A 14,545-nucleotide genomic window follows, 5' to 3' on the forward strand; every position below is an offset into this window, starting at 1 on the left:
CTCCATGTGCCTTAGCATGGTTTCCAGGAGAATCTGCTCCATGACCTTGCCAGGCACAAAGGTAAGGCTGACCGGCCTGTAGTTACCTGGGTCCTCCTTGTTCCCCTTTTTAAAAATGGGGGTTATGTTCCCTCTCTTCCAGTCATCGGGGACCTCACCAGACCGCCATGACTTCTCAAATACAATGGTCAGTGGCTTGGCAACTTCATCCACCAGTTCCCTCAGGACCCACAGATGGATCTCATCAGGTCCCATGGACTTGTGCACCTTAAAGTTCCTCAGATGATCCCGAACCTGCTCTTCAAGTACAGTGGGCGGTTCTTCATCCTTGCAGTCACTGCTTGTGCCTTCCACAGCTTGGGTGGTGAGACAAGAGCCCTTATTGGTGAAGACTGAGGCAAAAAAAGTCATTGAGTACCTCAGCCTTCTCTATGTCCCGGGTAACCAGGACACCGGTTTCCTTCCGGAGGGGTCCTACATTCTCCTTGGACTTTCTTTTGTCCCCAGCATACCTATAGAAGCTTTTCTTGCTTTTTATATCCCTGGCCAGACTCAATTCTGTCAGGGCTTTAGCCTTCCTCACCCGATCCCTGGCCACTCGCATAGCCTCTTTGTAGTCCTCCCAGGCTACCTGTATGCTCTATTAAAGTAACTTGGGTTTGCTGCAGAGTAAGCAATGGTAGAATTTTGCTTTAGATTAACCAATGAAATAACATTTTAAAGTAAAAAATGAGAAACATTGCAGAAGTCTTCTGAAGGAACTTACCTGCAGAGAATGGCAGCTGTGTGTAGATCATATTCACAAATACACTGCCAGAAGGCTGGATCACAATATTCTGTCCACAAGAAAACACAATTATTATCAAGCATATTTAGGAAAGTTAAAACATTTTCCAAATGTTTTCTATCTAGTGTTGTTCAGGAGAAAGGAAAAAAGAAAGTGGAGAGAGACTATGACAATGTTCTCATTCCTGTACTATTTCTTTAAGCTTTGTTACTGTGGTCCTTTAACTGTGAAAACAAAAAAAAAAGCAAAAGCCCAAAGATAACTAAATGAAAGAAAACTACTAGGATCTTGACTTCCAATATATATACTTTATTCTTAATTTTTCTTTGAATAATGTTCAAATTAGATTAAGAAATCCGTGCAGATTCCCTGTCTGTGCTGTTATGTTTCATTTGCAGACTACTTGTCTATGAAGTTTTGAAGGCATCCCTGCAGAATGTTAGGTGTCTCCACTTGCTACTTACAGTTTGTCCTCCACTTAGGCTGATGGCTATACCCTTGAGACATGTCTCAGTGTCAGTCAGGCCACATTTGTGGATATCTCCCAGAACAGTGAATTCATTGCTGCCACAGATCTAGAAGGAAAAAAAAATACCATTAAAAGGATTTGTTATGGTAAAATATTGTTATGGTAAAATATTGTTATATTAAAAAAGGTTCACACTCAGATGGCATTCTTAGTAAAGTGAGTCTTTTAAAATACTGTTTCCTTTTCTTCCTATTCATATGTTCTTACATATGTGTATACAGTCACCAAGTAAGCTGGCATTCATGCAGTTTGCACGGTGGAAGATACCCATTACTTCTGACACTTAAGGCAAAGTTAGACATATTAAGCTGATCATAAAAACGTCCTAATGTTTAGGTAACATTAGTTTAATACACTAGAGAAGAAGGAAGTGTGCCTTTTTTCCCCATTGGTTATGGTGTTTACCTGGAAGAGGAGCGAAATTGTTTCCAGTCTCTTCTGCACTGAATAGATTATGAAAGAGTCTGGTGATTTGGACATTTTTTCAACAGGTAGGAAATATGCATTTAAATATCCTCTCAGAGGAGAAAATTAAAATAAAATCACTATTCACTAAGCTACTGAATAAAGGCAAAATTCAATTTTTCTCTTAGTTCTAGTTTTCATTGGACTGCGTTCTGTGAGCTGTATTAAAAGTGTGCCGAATGGCCAAGACGTTACAGGGAAACACACAGAAGACTGTGATTCTGAACATGTCTTATGACTTTCTTGCCATAATGAAGATTAAATTAAGGACAGCTGAGATACAGAATTACAGCCATCTGGAAATTTAATGTCAAAATTATGGGCTTTTTGACCTTTAGTGTCCAAGTTTAGGGGTTTTCTGTACCTCCAAAGCCTCTGAGAATCTAATTTTGGTGCGAAAAAGGGAGTTTAATATATAAATCTGACCTATGCTCCCATTGTGGATTGAGTCCGGTGCTTGGAATCTTGTAAAAAACCTTAATTGATTTAGTCTAATCTATTTCTTAATTACATCATTGTATCTAATTTCTAAGTTTTTATGATTGTCTTTCTTGGTAACATTCGGTTTGAGTGTTTAGAGAAGAGATTTTAGTTAATACGAAGTCTTTATGAAAATTATATATATCACTCAACCAATACAAATAAACAATAAATATACTTAGCGCTCTGAAATCTGCAATTCTGTAGTCATAATTTTAGACGTATCTACTCAGAATTCAGTTCCTACTAATCTGAAAACTCCAGTAAATCTTAGGTATTTTTGTAAATCATCGATTTCTAATTCAGGTTTCAGAATACATGTAAGACTTCATAGATTTTTTGCTTTTAAACTCTAGAGTCTTCTATGTCTACTGGGAAAGACTGTTTGGAAAGCTGGTCATCTTAATGAAATGACTCCTCTCCCATGAATTCTGCAAAATAATAATTCCATTACATATACTGTTAATCAAATAAGCCATTGAACTATATTAACTATGACAAAAAGGACAGTGCCAATGGACATAATAAGCACATTGCTCAGAAACAAGTAGTTATAAAACACCAGACAGGGAATATTTAATTTAAAAATTAATGGGAAGCATGGAGATTTTTTCATGGAACCTAAAAACTCAGTGCAATTCTTAAATGATGACTAAAGAACACAAAACTACTACAATATTTTTATTTAGTATAACCTTAACAGAAAGCCCCCTGAAATCCATTTAAGGTTCCGTCTTGACCCTCTAAGTTTCAGAAAGTTGATGTGATTGCCAGTAGTTTTAATTAAACAATATTAATATATAACAAAAACATTTTCTTTTAGCATATTGCTTTAGCAAGGATTGTGGCACATTTTTACCTTGGTTAGGACATAGCTACAATCTCCAAAGAAGGAATAGTATTTCTCATCAAATGTTGAAATGTGGGAGCCTCCTTCAATACTGCAAGTCCCGGGGCATGACTGGGTGACACAAGACCATTCACCTCCAGCACAGGTACTGAAATGAAAAAGGCATTCAGTAACCTTGGGTAATGCAAGTGTAAATTAGGTAAGACACAATAAGGGCAGCTGATGCCTTAATTTTCCTCTTGAAGCATTGATAATACTGTCAAAGAAACCAACATAGCTTTGAAATCTCGGAATAAGTATGGGGCAGGCACATTTATATTAGTGATATTTTTTTATATATTGCTGTTTATTTCCAGTCTTTGGACAGAATTCACTCCCAGTGAACCTGGCATCCATTCTGCTACATGTTTGCCCCTCATCTCCATTAGCATGGCTCAAGCTTCAAAGATGTTAAGTACTTCTTGAAAAATAACACGCACGTCTGTGGTTCCCGTATTCATAGATAGATAGGTACATTGGCATACACTTATGTAATAGTACATCAGTAATTATAGTAATATTGAAAAAATACATATCACATCTGTCAAACATGCCTCTCAAATGGGATCTCTCACTCTGTCTAATGCAACATGTCCCTAAATATCACATCCTCCATAGTATTTACATGAGCATCCTAGTATTACACTGGAGTGCTGCAAAGGACTTATCACACTAATTCATATTTTTAAACACCTCTGGTGTTTTAATTTGATTGTCTGCTTTAATTGATTGATCTTGAAATTGGAAAACCTGTATCAAAACTCAAATTTTTGCTTCCGAGTGTGAGGAGAAAACAGCGATGCAAGTATTCTCTAAAAATGTATAATAAGGAATTTCAGTTAATAAGTAGTTCCTAATTTCTTTTTAAGGGGAAATTAGTAATTTTTCCCTGTCCTCAAAATGTTCAGGCCATGCACCTAAAAAAAAGAAATATGACAAAGGGAGTATGTTACCATGATCTGCATTTAGATGAGAAGGAGGCACCAGGAGCATAAGTTTCACCTTCATAGGTACAGTGGCACTCTTTACGGGGAATGCAGCCAGCACCATTAATGTCATCAAATACCATTCCTGGGGAAAGAAACGATCTGTTATTCATTCTGTGCACTGCAGAACCCGCTTTTGTACACGTATCTGGCAGATGTCTGAAAGCATATTCCATTTCTTCTCTGTTACACAGAAAAAAAAATAATAGAAATAACTTTAAAATAACAGGATGCCAGCTATGTAGGGATCGAAGGGCCATATTCAACTGAAGCCTATGAAAAATCTTTGGGTTATCAAAAGAGACCTCTAGGGAAATACCTTTCTCTTATGGACTTTGTCAGGTTGGAATTAAGATTAAAATTTCTAGATAATGGGTGGAATAGATGAATCATTTGTAAGACTACCCAGGGACATATTTGTACAGTAAATGTTTTTATACCTAAAGACAGGGGATTATCTAAGAGAAGACAATGCTAGTATACAAACAAGTGATGGTGAATTCTGTGAGGCATCATGGAGGATGGACAAGAGAGCTGCAAGGGATGAAGATCCTACCACACAGTCACTCACAACAGCAACAATTCTTAGCTCCAGAAGTATGTGTGCACAAAGAGAACATGTTTGCACTGTTTATCTTGTACTGATACTCAGTTGTCATGCATAATTCTCTAAAACACCGGATTTTACACACTGCCCAGTGCTCTCTCAGCTACATCTTGTTTAGACATGTTTAGACTGGCCAGGAAAAGTTTAGTAGTTTGGGGAATCAGCCACATCGTTACTAACACCAGGAGTTGTCATTGTGGGAAAAAAAAATTGATTAAATATTACGTACTTTCTGTGAACTGAATATGGATGCTGAGAATAGATGACTTCCCCATATTGTTAGGAGTGAAGTATCTTATTCTCTGTTCCGTCATTATGTACATGTCTTAGGCACGTTTGTTTTTCAAAAGGGCATTTTTAGTAATCTGAATAGACATGGTGCATGTCTATGAAGGAAGAAACTTAGTTATTTGACGGTAATAACAGCAATGATGTGATAAGAATGATACCCGAGTAGGAAAGTTGTTAAATGTATACAGGTAAGTGTTCCAGCCATTTTGGCTATGAGAAAAGGGCAGGGAAAAAGCTTACCTGGAGGACAGGTGCAGCCATCTGTACAATGATCTTCACAAAGTGCAGATCGTTCCGGGTTGCTGCACGTGTCAGAGCAGGGGGAGCCACACTCCTGGTATTGCATGTTGAAAGGACATGATTTGGCTGAAAGTAGAAAGAGTATCATAATGCTGACTTTTCTTTTGAAATGTTGAGAAAACGATATTTGCAGTTTAGAGTGTTTTCTGTCAAGATATAATGTAGTATCCTGTTCCAAGTGGAGGCTGCAACATTTTAGACTTTCTGATATATATTGAAAATCCTTAGTAATGCAAAATCGTCTAAACTTCCATATTCCCAAAGTCTTGGGTATGGTCACGTTAAAACTCATGTAATGAAAATTACAAGTACCTTTAAATGGCTGTCGTCTTCAGGAAAAAAAATCACATATTTGATATTTACTAGATATGGGTAGAAAGCACAGGTGAAAGTCCCTTGCTGAGATACTTACGACACAGTTCTGAGGTTCTCCAGTTCAGAGGCTGTCCACCTGCATGAGCACACTGCCGGGAGTATTCAGCAAAGGTGTTGCACATGCAGAAGTCAGCCATAGAGCTATCACAGTGGCACAGGTCTTGTATGCAGGTTTCAATGTAGTCCTGAACATTCACAAGTGCATTACAGCTTGTAAATGCTTTACTGGTTAATACTGTCTCACAGATAGAAGCCTAGGAGTGAAGACAGAGAAGGTAAAAGAAGTGTTTAGAAAATACAAAACTAATTATTTAAGGCATGTGGTGGAAAAAAAAAACAAAGGTCCAACTAGTCCAGAAACCCATCGAACAGTATCCATAAGTGGGTGTTTAGGGAAAAGTATAACAATAGGGCAAGTACACATGGAACTCCTTTGAATAACTTCCATATCTTCTCATATCTTGAGTTACTTTCAGCGCAGGTGATTTCCCAAGCATTATACAGTTTCTTGTATTAAGACATCCTCAGTGAATTCCTCTTTCCTTAAAATATCCATTCTTCTCTTGGAAGTGGAATGCAACTTTTCAGCATTAATTTTAGCAAAGAATAAAAAAAAATAATTAATTTTAAAAAATTTCTTTCCAAACCTATGATTGAGTCATATTAATGCTATATTTTTTTTCCAATTTCAACAACTTTTCTCCAAAGACAAGGAGAATGTATTTTACACTGAGAAAATAAATGTTGAGAGAGATGTTCTTACAAATTCAGCTGAGCAGTTCAGCAGAACAGCAGGAGGAATGGGATCAGCACACTGCTCTGTGGGCCCATCCATCTTCTGCCTATTCCCAAACTGTATGGGAGTCAGTTTTGTCCCTGTAAAAAGTAGTCAAAATATTAGAATAATATTTACTGGTTTACTGGCTTTTGCATAAAGATATTTTCTTTTTTGACATGACATGACATGACTTTTTCTCCTATGACATGAACTGTGATCACCAAATAATATGACTATAATATGAAAAGCAAAAGAAGATGAAGAAGATATACAAAGAACTGCATCCTAACTGTTGAAAACAAACAGAAATTTGCATGTGGCAGGTTTTAAAAGATCTAACAGTGATGGAAGTAGCCTAATACATCTCAAAGCCCTGACTATACATAACTGACATCATAGAAATGCATAAAGAAGTATCACTAGTTTTGCAGTTAATATAACCCACAACCTGTGTTACAATGTACTGCTAGAAGAAAGAAAAACAAAGCACCAATACTTAATAATACTTTTTACTACTTACTCTCTGAAAAAAATTCATTGCTAATTGGAATTCCATTGAAGTCCCCACAAAGTCCACAAGTTTGATTGGCATATTTCTTATCTAGTTCCACCTAAAAGAGAGGAGGAAAGAGAGCTTAGGTTCATAGTAATGTCAGCCTTGATGGTTAGGAACACAGCCTACATCAATATTGATTATGTACTTAAAATCTGACATGTATGCTGTGCAGACTGTGTCGTGTGGTAACAAGGTAGGCACCATTGGGAAAGTCAGTGACCACCAAGGAAAACTTGGTCTTATTCTAGCTCTGAGGCTGTGAACATGAGTTCATTGCCAGATCTGGAATCTGAGGAGTACTTCACTGTGAGGTGGGGATGTTATAACTGAGAGCCTATTGATCCTGAGCTGAGCTTGGGAAAAAAAAAAGGGAAATTGAGAGAAGACTGGAAGATAGAATCATGCACTGAAAGAATAATGCACAAATCCAAGAGTAACTAATGCCTGCCCAGCTGATTAAGACTGCAAAGATGTAAACAGACTATTTTTAAAATACAGACTTTCTGACATGTTTTGGATATTCTCTTACCAGGAGAGCATCCCCTTCATTCCAAAGGAAGATCAATCCTAACTTGGCAGAAACTTTCAAATAGCTGTTACTTCTCTCTATCAAGACTCCCATATGGCTGTAGGGCATTTGAATCCTGGGGAAAAATCAACATAATTGAGCAGAGGTAGGGACAGAATATCCATTGAATATCCTTTCTGATATCTGAATATCCACTGATATCCTTTCTCATTCTGTTTGAGAACCTTCAACATGTATAAGTGAGGAAATTAGTCAGACGAGTAGTTCAATACAGATGACACAAGTTTGTAACATTTTGACTGTTTCCAATGCAATTGCTTCTCATTGTGCAAATGGATCAGCCTTGCTTTCCCTGTTGCTCCTTTTGGCTATCTCTGTTAATGGTGTTTTGCTAGGTAAAATGTTGGCATATGTCTTTGGTTGTATTGTTCAAAAAAGTGCTGGGAGGTTCTGTTTTGCAGGCAGTATGCTTCAGGATATTGCTATTTACTCCTTAAAGCCCTTGATAATAAAGGGACAGACTCTTTAGGCTTTCTGTGATGAGTGCCATTCACAAAGGTGTACCCAAGATAACCTTTAGACCAGCTCGCTGCACATACCTGCTATAATGCACAAGTTACCGTGGGATAGCTGCCCAAATATTTACCCAGCCTTTTGGACAGGTTTCACACCCTGTGCCAAAGTCACTGCTGCCATTGCCACACAGATAGCAAGTTTCCAGACTAGCCCATTTTAAAAGAGGGCAGGTGCAACCTACAGTCACTGCTTAACTGCATACTGTTCAGTTCAAGGACAAAAGCCATCAAAAGTTCCTCTCAAGGATCCTATTCTTGTAAAATTAATGGAAAGTAGAAATTTAAAGGGTGTAAAAACCTAACACTTTAACAGAATACAGCTTATTGGGTCAACTTCATATGTACACACACAATTGTAGCAGTAGGGCAGCGTCTGGGATAACAGCTCATCTGAACAAAATGAGCACAAGGATAATCTGCAAAGTGGCACTTAGCTCACTTTCAGGCCCTCTTATTTTTGTTGATACTTCAGGAAAGACTTGAGCCCTCCAGCTGCTTGGGAGCATTGTGAAATCAGATGAGGGAAAGGGATGCTCACTCAAAGAGCCCTCTGGGAGCAAGAGCAGTGATGACAGTTTCAAGTTATGAACATACGATTTGCCATCAAGCAGGATGGAGCCACGGGTCAATTCAATCACTGCTCCTTCCAGCTTCATGATGACGCGAGTGATCACGGTAGCATTTTCCGCCATTGTACGCCTAATCTGGATGTTGAAGTCCTCATAGGGCGATTTGCAGTTGGATGCAAAGATGTAATTGCAGATCCCAGGGAAGTAAAAGATGTCCCCATCAAAGGTCTTGAAGTGGAAGTTGCCCCATGTGCTGCACACACGGCCATTGTGAGAGGGGTTGCCAGCTGTGGATTCAAAACAAGCAGTAAGAATTTTCTGTAATTTACTGTAGATACTCTCCCTTTAGTTGCTTTTCTCCTTTTTTTTTCACTAGGCTCTGTTCAAAACCCCATCTTCTGTTTTCTTTCTTGTCAAGCTATTTGTTTATCAATCTGTTATTTATTTCAGTCAGTTATCTTTTTTGTTTAATCTGTTTTGCATAGGGACATAGGTTCTGAGATTGGAAGAGAACTATGTCCAATGCTCTAACAGCCATATTCTATAAATCCTTTCCTAAATGTATGAATGTTCTGAAATTTCACCATTAAACCAGTTTAAAGTTAGTTTAAAACTATCTGATACTCCTACCAGGGAATTCCACTCATAGCTGCACTCTTTGGATGGCCAGCATCTTCTGAAACATATCCCTTTCCCATGTATGCCTGGTTGCTTTTGTGCCAGTGTTATACTTCACCTTGAAGGGCTTCCACCTCGCTGCCCATTACAGAAATCATATAATTTCAGTTTTAATTTCCTTACAAGCAGGCCCTCCTATCTCCCTGATTATCCTCACAGTCCCACTCTGCATCTCTTTCAGATTTATACTCACTCTGCTTGAACATGGATAGTCAGAATTGTACCCTATACCCTAGATAATATGTCTCACTAGTGTCTTGAACACATTATTATTTCCCTCTCTTTACTGGAAATACTGTGCATGATTTATCCCAGTTGGTTTTTTGATTCTTGTTTTGTTTTTTTTTTTTTACAGCTGCATCATATTAACCAAATGCAGGCTGAGTACTGGGGTCATATCGTTGTTACTTGATCAACTGACTATTTTTTTTGTTCATTTTTTAATTTTATGATGCTAAAGGAGATTACACAATTTATTGATCTCATAATTTACTCTATGCTTTACATTTTTGATCAAAAAGAACACAGACATCTGAGCCATGACATTTGTTTAAGTTACCTTTTACTTTTAGTGTGTTCTGGAAAGGTGGAATGATTGTCACTTCTTGTGATTTCAAAGATGACGAAAAACCTAAGGTGGGAAAAACAATGAAGCTTAATCTTATTAGAAGTCCTAAAAAATGGATAGAGGTTGCCTAGTCTCTTTAGTGATTAACATTTCTTACTACTGGTTGCACTCTAGTGCAAAGTTTCCACAGGGTTTTATTGGTAGTTTTTACACAGTGCTTTGTCTTCTGTCTTTCTGTATATTTCACTAACAGCCAAATCCTGAAGGCCATGCTCTTTGGCTGTAGTACTCTCCTCCATTATATGTTCAAGACTCCCATCTGATGCTGGCCTGATGTTCTGAACTTAAAGGCAGCAGTCTGATCCTTAGAACACAGTGTTGTAATAGCGATGCAGAAAAAGCAATGCTAATGTCTACGATGTCTGAACCTTTGCCTCAGAAGACTCAGAAGCAAAAAGTTACTGAAGAATATTACAAGCTGAGGATGAGAAACAGGAGCTGTTTCTTTTCTGAGGTTCATCTCTTTCTTTGTGCTGAGACATGTGCTTTTGCACAACCAACTCTAAACAGATTTTTTTAAAAAGCAGTTTAAATTCTGTGAAACTTTAATAATGTGCTTTTCATGCAAATACTTCTATTGGTAGGATCCAACTCTAAATTTTCCATGTCCAAATACAATGCTTTCTCTTTGGATCCACCAATGAAAGGGATAGAATACTTAGAAAACCTACAATGTGATTTTCTTAACATGAGAGTCTGAGGAATTGATGCAGTTTTTCCCTTGAAATTACTAAAATCATAGAATATGTTTACTTCCGAACTGTAGACTGTGAAATATCAAGCATTGACTTCTTCATTTAGACCAGAAAATATCACTAAAACAAATACATGTTTTAGAAAGACAAACTAATTTAGTCTTAATGTAAGGATTTTAAGGGAAAGTACACATATTACCTTCCTTGACAATCTGTTCCAGTAAATGCACTCACTATTATTAAATAATTTATGGTACACTTCCAGTTCGGGTTTATCACTATTTCAGTTGCTAGCTAGTGACCTCACAAATTGCAGATTGCAGGGTAGGCTTAATGACTAATTGTTTCAGCCCATCATCACTAATATACTGGTCAATGTCATATCCTTCCACCTTTTTTTTTTGCTCTGTACAGTTATGTGTCATGCATGATCTTGTAGTGCTTAATTATTCTAAGGTACTTACAAATTTCTTATTCTTTTGTGAGTGGTGCAGTCATCTTGACACAGCATAAAAAAAAATGTATCTTTTATTACTTACTATCAAGTATCTTGCTGATATGTGTGTATACACACACCTCTTCTGAAAACACACTTTTTGATAGAAGGTATGTACCTTTCATGAAGTTAAAGATTAGATAACTGTATCATATCAGTAGACCAGATCCACTGGGCCAGATCTCAGAGGAAGTTCTCCAGTTTAGAGCACTCAGAGATTGGCTGGGAATTGGATATATTGTACAGAGGATTTTTCTCCCCTCTTTTTCAGGGGGGTAGGGAGCAGAGAACAGGAAAGGAAAGTGTGTTCTACCTAGGGATAATAAGATTCTAGTAATCTTATTATTTATCAATTTCATTTGGGACAAAATCCTAGAAATATATCAGCATTAAATACTTACGTTTTTGTCGCTGCAGGATCGATGGAGAAACATAATTTGATTTTATTTGTTGCTCATTATCCTGGGCTTGAACTGCATCAAGAAGAGTGGAGGAGGAAAATGTTAATGTCTAATTTTCTTGAGTTTCTTCATAATTTCTCAATTATATCTGCTTAAACATGCAACACTCCATATATCAAAAATCAGCAAGGCTATGTTCATGTACAGGAGGTCAGATTTGCATTAGGACCTGTGCTACACGCAACCATGATGGCCATATACCACTCCTTCAGGTTTTGATTTTGAGTTTTTTGCTAACGAATTACTACACGGAGGCCATCAAAAACACCCCTGTGATAATTTGAGCGGATCCTTATTCCGTTATTGTCCTTGGATGCCCTCATAAGCTTTTCAGATAAAGGACTTAATTTTCTTAATTTTACTATTACCATGTGCTTAAAGCATCAGTAAAACCCACTGTTTAGCCAAAGGGCTTTAAAAATAGGTTGCTTCTGTACAGAAAGAATCCATTTCAGAGTCAGAGGACTAATCTCTGTCTTCTCTTACTGAAAGCCAAAGTTTCTCTGTATTTTACAGTTTCAAGTACTTTTTGTAATAAGCAGAATGAAAATAAATGGACAAGCCACACAGAAAGAAATAGATCTTTACAATAGATACATTTGTGACTGTTGATTTTGCCCCAAAGCAAACCTTTTTTTTTCCCAGAGAAAAAAAAAACATTTTTCATTTCCATTCCACTGCAGCGTCAGAGTAGGAATAGGCACAAAATCTGCAGAGGCCGGAGGGGCTTTTAACGCACAGCTTAGCGAGAGTTCATCAGAGGGCAGGTTGTTGGGGAGGCTATGCTGGCCAGAGAAAACTGAAAAAGCAGGCTCACCCTCTGCTGCATCCTACCCCAAGGGCAGCCGGTGGGCAGCACGGCTAAAGGGGCTAGTGCTGACATCAGAGCTGCAGGGAGCTCCCTAAGCCCCTGCCTTTTTGCACCAGCTCGGGGTCTGCAGCTGGCATTGGAAGGACGCTTTGTGCTTGCTTTTAAGCTATGAACCACTTCTGGGCTCCTCTTCTCCACTGCTTAGCCTCAGACAGCTTTTTGCTCCTCTGTCCATGCACTGTATGCCTCCAACATTCTGCCTCATGCTGTGTGCATTGCTACACCTTGTCTGTTGATGGGCTAATCTGTCACACTATCACTTTTTAACATAAGTTAGTGTGGAATTACCTGGAAGTAGGAAAAAGTAAAATAATACAACAGGATCTGCATCTGAGTTCAAAAGGCATGAAAAACTAATGTTGTTACCTTTAGGTAACATACCTGTAACTTTAAGGGAAATTAATGTAAAAAAGATTTCCACTCATCTGTGAGCAGTAAGTGCCCTCTTAGATTATTTAAGGCAACTTCATTTTCTTTTACCCCATCCAAAACCAACCCTATACTCTAAGCATTTGTGCAATCTCATGTGCAAGAATAGAGGAACTTTTAAAATCTGTTTTACAATGTTTTCAACGAAATCTCTCTCCTTTTTTCAACACTTCATCATCAACTGATAAAACAAAAATCTATAATAATGCATGCAGACAAGCTCCACTGATTTGTTCCGTCCTAAAACTGTTTTTGAACCTTTTGGTTTGTGCATTTAGAAATGCTGTACCACCTCGAAGTGAACATCAAAAGCTAAATGCAAATCTTGAGGCATTTCGGTAGAAATGTGAGTTGCAAGTGAGTTCCACTGAATTCAGTGGAGCTATTCCAGATTTCAACTGGAGAAAATAGGATGAGAGCATGGACTACAATATAAATTTTCAAGATAGTTAATTTTCTCTACTTAGGAAAGAAAGTATTTGTAACAGAAAAGAAAACCTTGCATAAAGGTAACAGGTTTATTAGCTTCACAAAGCCAAGGGAAAAAAAAAACAAAACAAAACATTTCAAACTCTGAAGCAAGTTATAAATTCTTTAAAACAGTAAAAATGCCAAGCAAGTGAATCTTCTTACCTTTGAGCTGTATGAAGGCAAGTGCTAGTATTGATATCCATAGTGGTATTCGCGTCCCACCACCTGTGCCCATCTTCTGGAAGTCCGGTATAAACTACCGAACAACCTGCCTCTAAGGAAACACCTGTCTGCTCCCAAGTCTTATATAGTGAGAGAGTAGGTTTTGGCTCAGTTCCCAGATTGTTTCACAAGGTTCTTAATAGGTGGGGCTTCAGACATTTTAGTTTTCCTTTGCAAGTGCACAGGTAAATAGAGGATGCTCTGACTTTCCCTCAGGTATTTGCACTCTAGGAGGAGTCTTCTTTCTACAGGTCTTTTTTGATGAAATGTCAAGAAGTGAGCAGGAAGAATTTTTGCTCAGACCTAGTCTTTCTAAATTGTTATATATTATGGGATAAATGCAATTTAAGGGACTTCTAAGTGACTTTCGAGCAGGAGCTTGGAATGAATTAGTTCACTTTGAAAAATTTTCCTCCTTATGGTAAATGATGGCAAATTAATTTCTCTGAAAATCCAAGGAAATTCAGTCTGACACAGATTTTTTAAAATGAGTTTGCACCTGTCTATGTAGCTACTTTGCCTGTGAAAACCAAGAAATCAAATGCCATCTAAGGTCAGCATTTATCCACAGGCCAGACACAACACAGAACTACACAGTGAAAATCCACCAGCATTGGAGAGTCAGTAATATGGACCTTTCCTTGAGGGATTCTTCGTCTCACATAGGCAGTTTTAGTGCTACTTCAGCTGTTTCCCTTCTAAGTAAACACGATTTCACCATAACAACTTAGATTGATTCTACCTACAATAAAAAAATAAAGATATTCTTGGTGATTGCTGTTCCTAGAGACACAAAAAGACTGATTTGCAAGAATATCCTTTGGAATGTTCCTTATCTTAGGAACAATGAGAGATGAGAGAGTGAACAATGTTTTGTG

The 14,545-nt window shown here is 37.8% G+C and overlaps 1 protein-coding gene across 1 annotated transcript in view; it reads right to left on the bottom strand.

The window, feature by feature from the left end:
* The window catches only part of MUC5AC (mucin 5AC, oligomeric mucus/gel-forming), a 56,008-nt gene extending 42,328 nt beyond the window's left edge, over positions 1-13,680 (bottom strand). Inside the window, exons 1-13 of the mRNA XM_086748145.1 lie at positions 13,608-13,680; positions 11,615-11,686; positions 9,954-10,025; positions 8,742-9,003; positions 7,573-7,687; positions 7,008-7,098; positions 6,473-6,585; positions 5,747-5,963; positions 5,275-5,400; positions 4,104-4,221; positions 3,121-3,259; positions 1,252-1,362; positions 767-836 (exon numbers count right to left, since the gene is read on the bottom strand). Coding sequence (XP_086604271.1) covers positions 767-836; positions 1,252-1,362; positions 3,121-3,259; positions 4,104-4,221; positions 5,275-5,400; positions 5,747-5,963; positions 6,473-6,585; positions 7,008-7,098; positions 7,573-7,687; positions 8,742-9,003; positions 9,954-10,025; positions 11,615-11,686; positions 13,608-13,680 — 1,579 coding nt within the window. The remainder of the gene's footprint in view (positions 1-766; positions 837-1,251; positions 1,363-3,120; positions 3,260-4,103; positions 4,222-5,274; positions 5,401-5,746; positions 5,964-6,472; positions 6,586-7,007; positions 7,099-7,572; positions 7,688-8,741; positions 9,004-9,953; positions 10,026-11,614; positions 11,687-13,607) is intronic.
* Between the last annotated feature and the right edge of the window lie 865 nt (positions 13,681-14,545).

This window comes from Chlamydotis macqueenii, chromosome 5 (assembly GCF_036417535.1).
Source record: "Chlamydotis macqueenii isolate bChlMac1 chromosome 5, bChlMac1.mat, whole genome shotgun sequence".
Lineage (NCBI taxonomy): Eukaryota > Metazoa > Chordata > Aves > Otidiformes > Otididae > Chlamydotis > Chlamydotis macqueenii.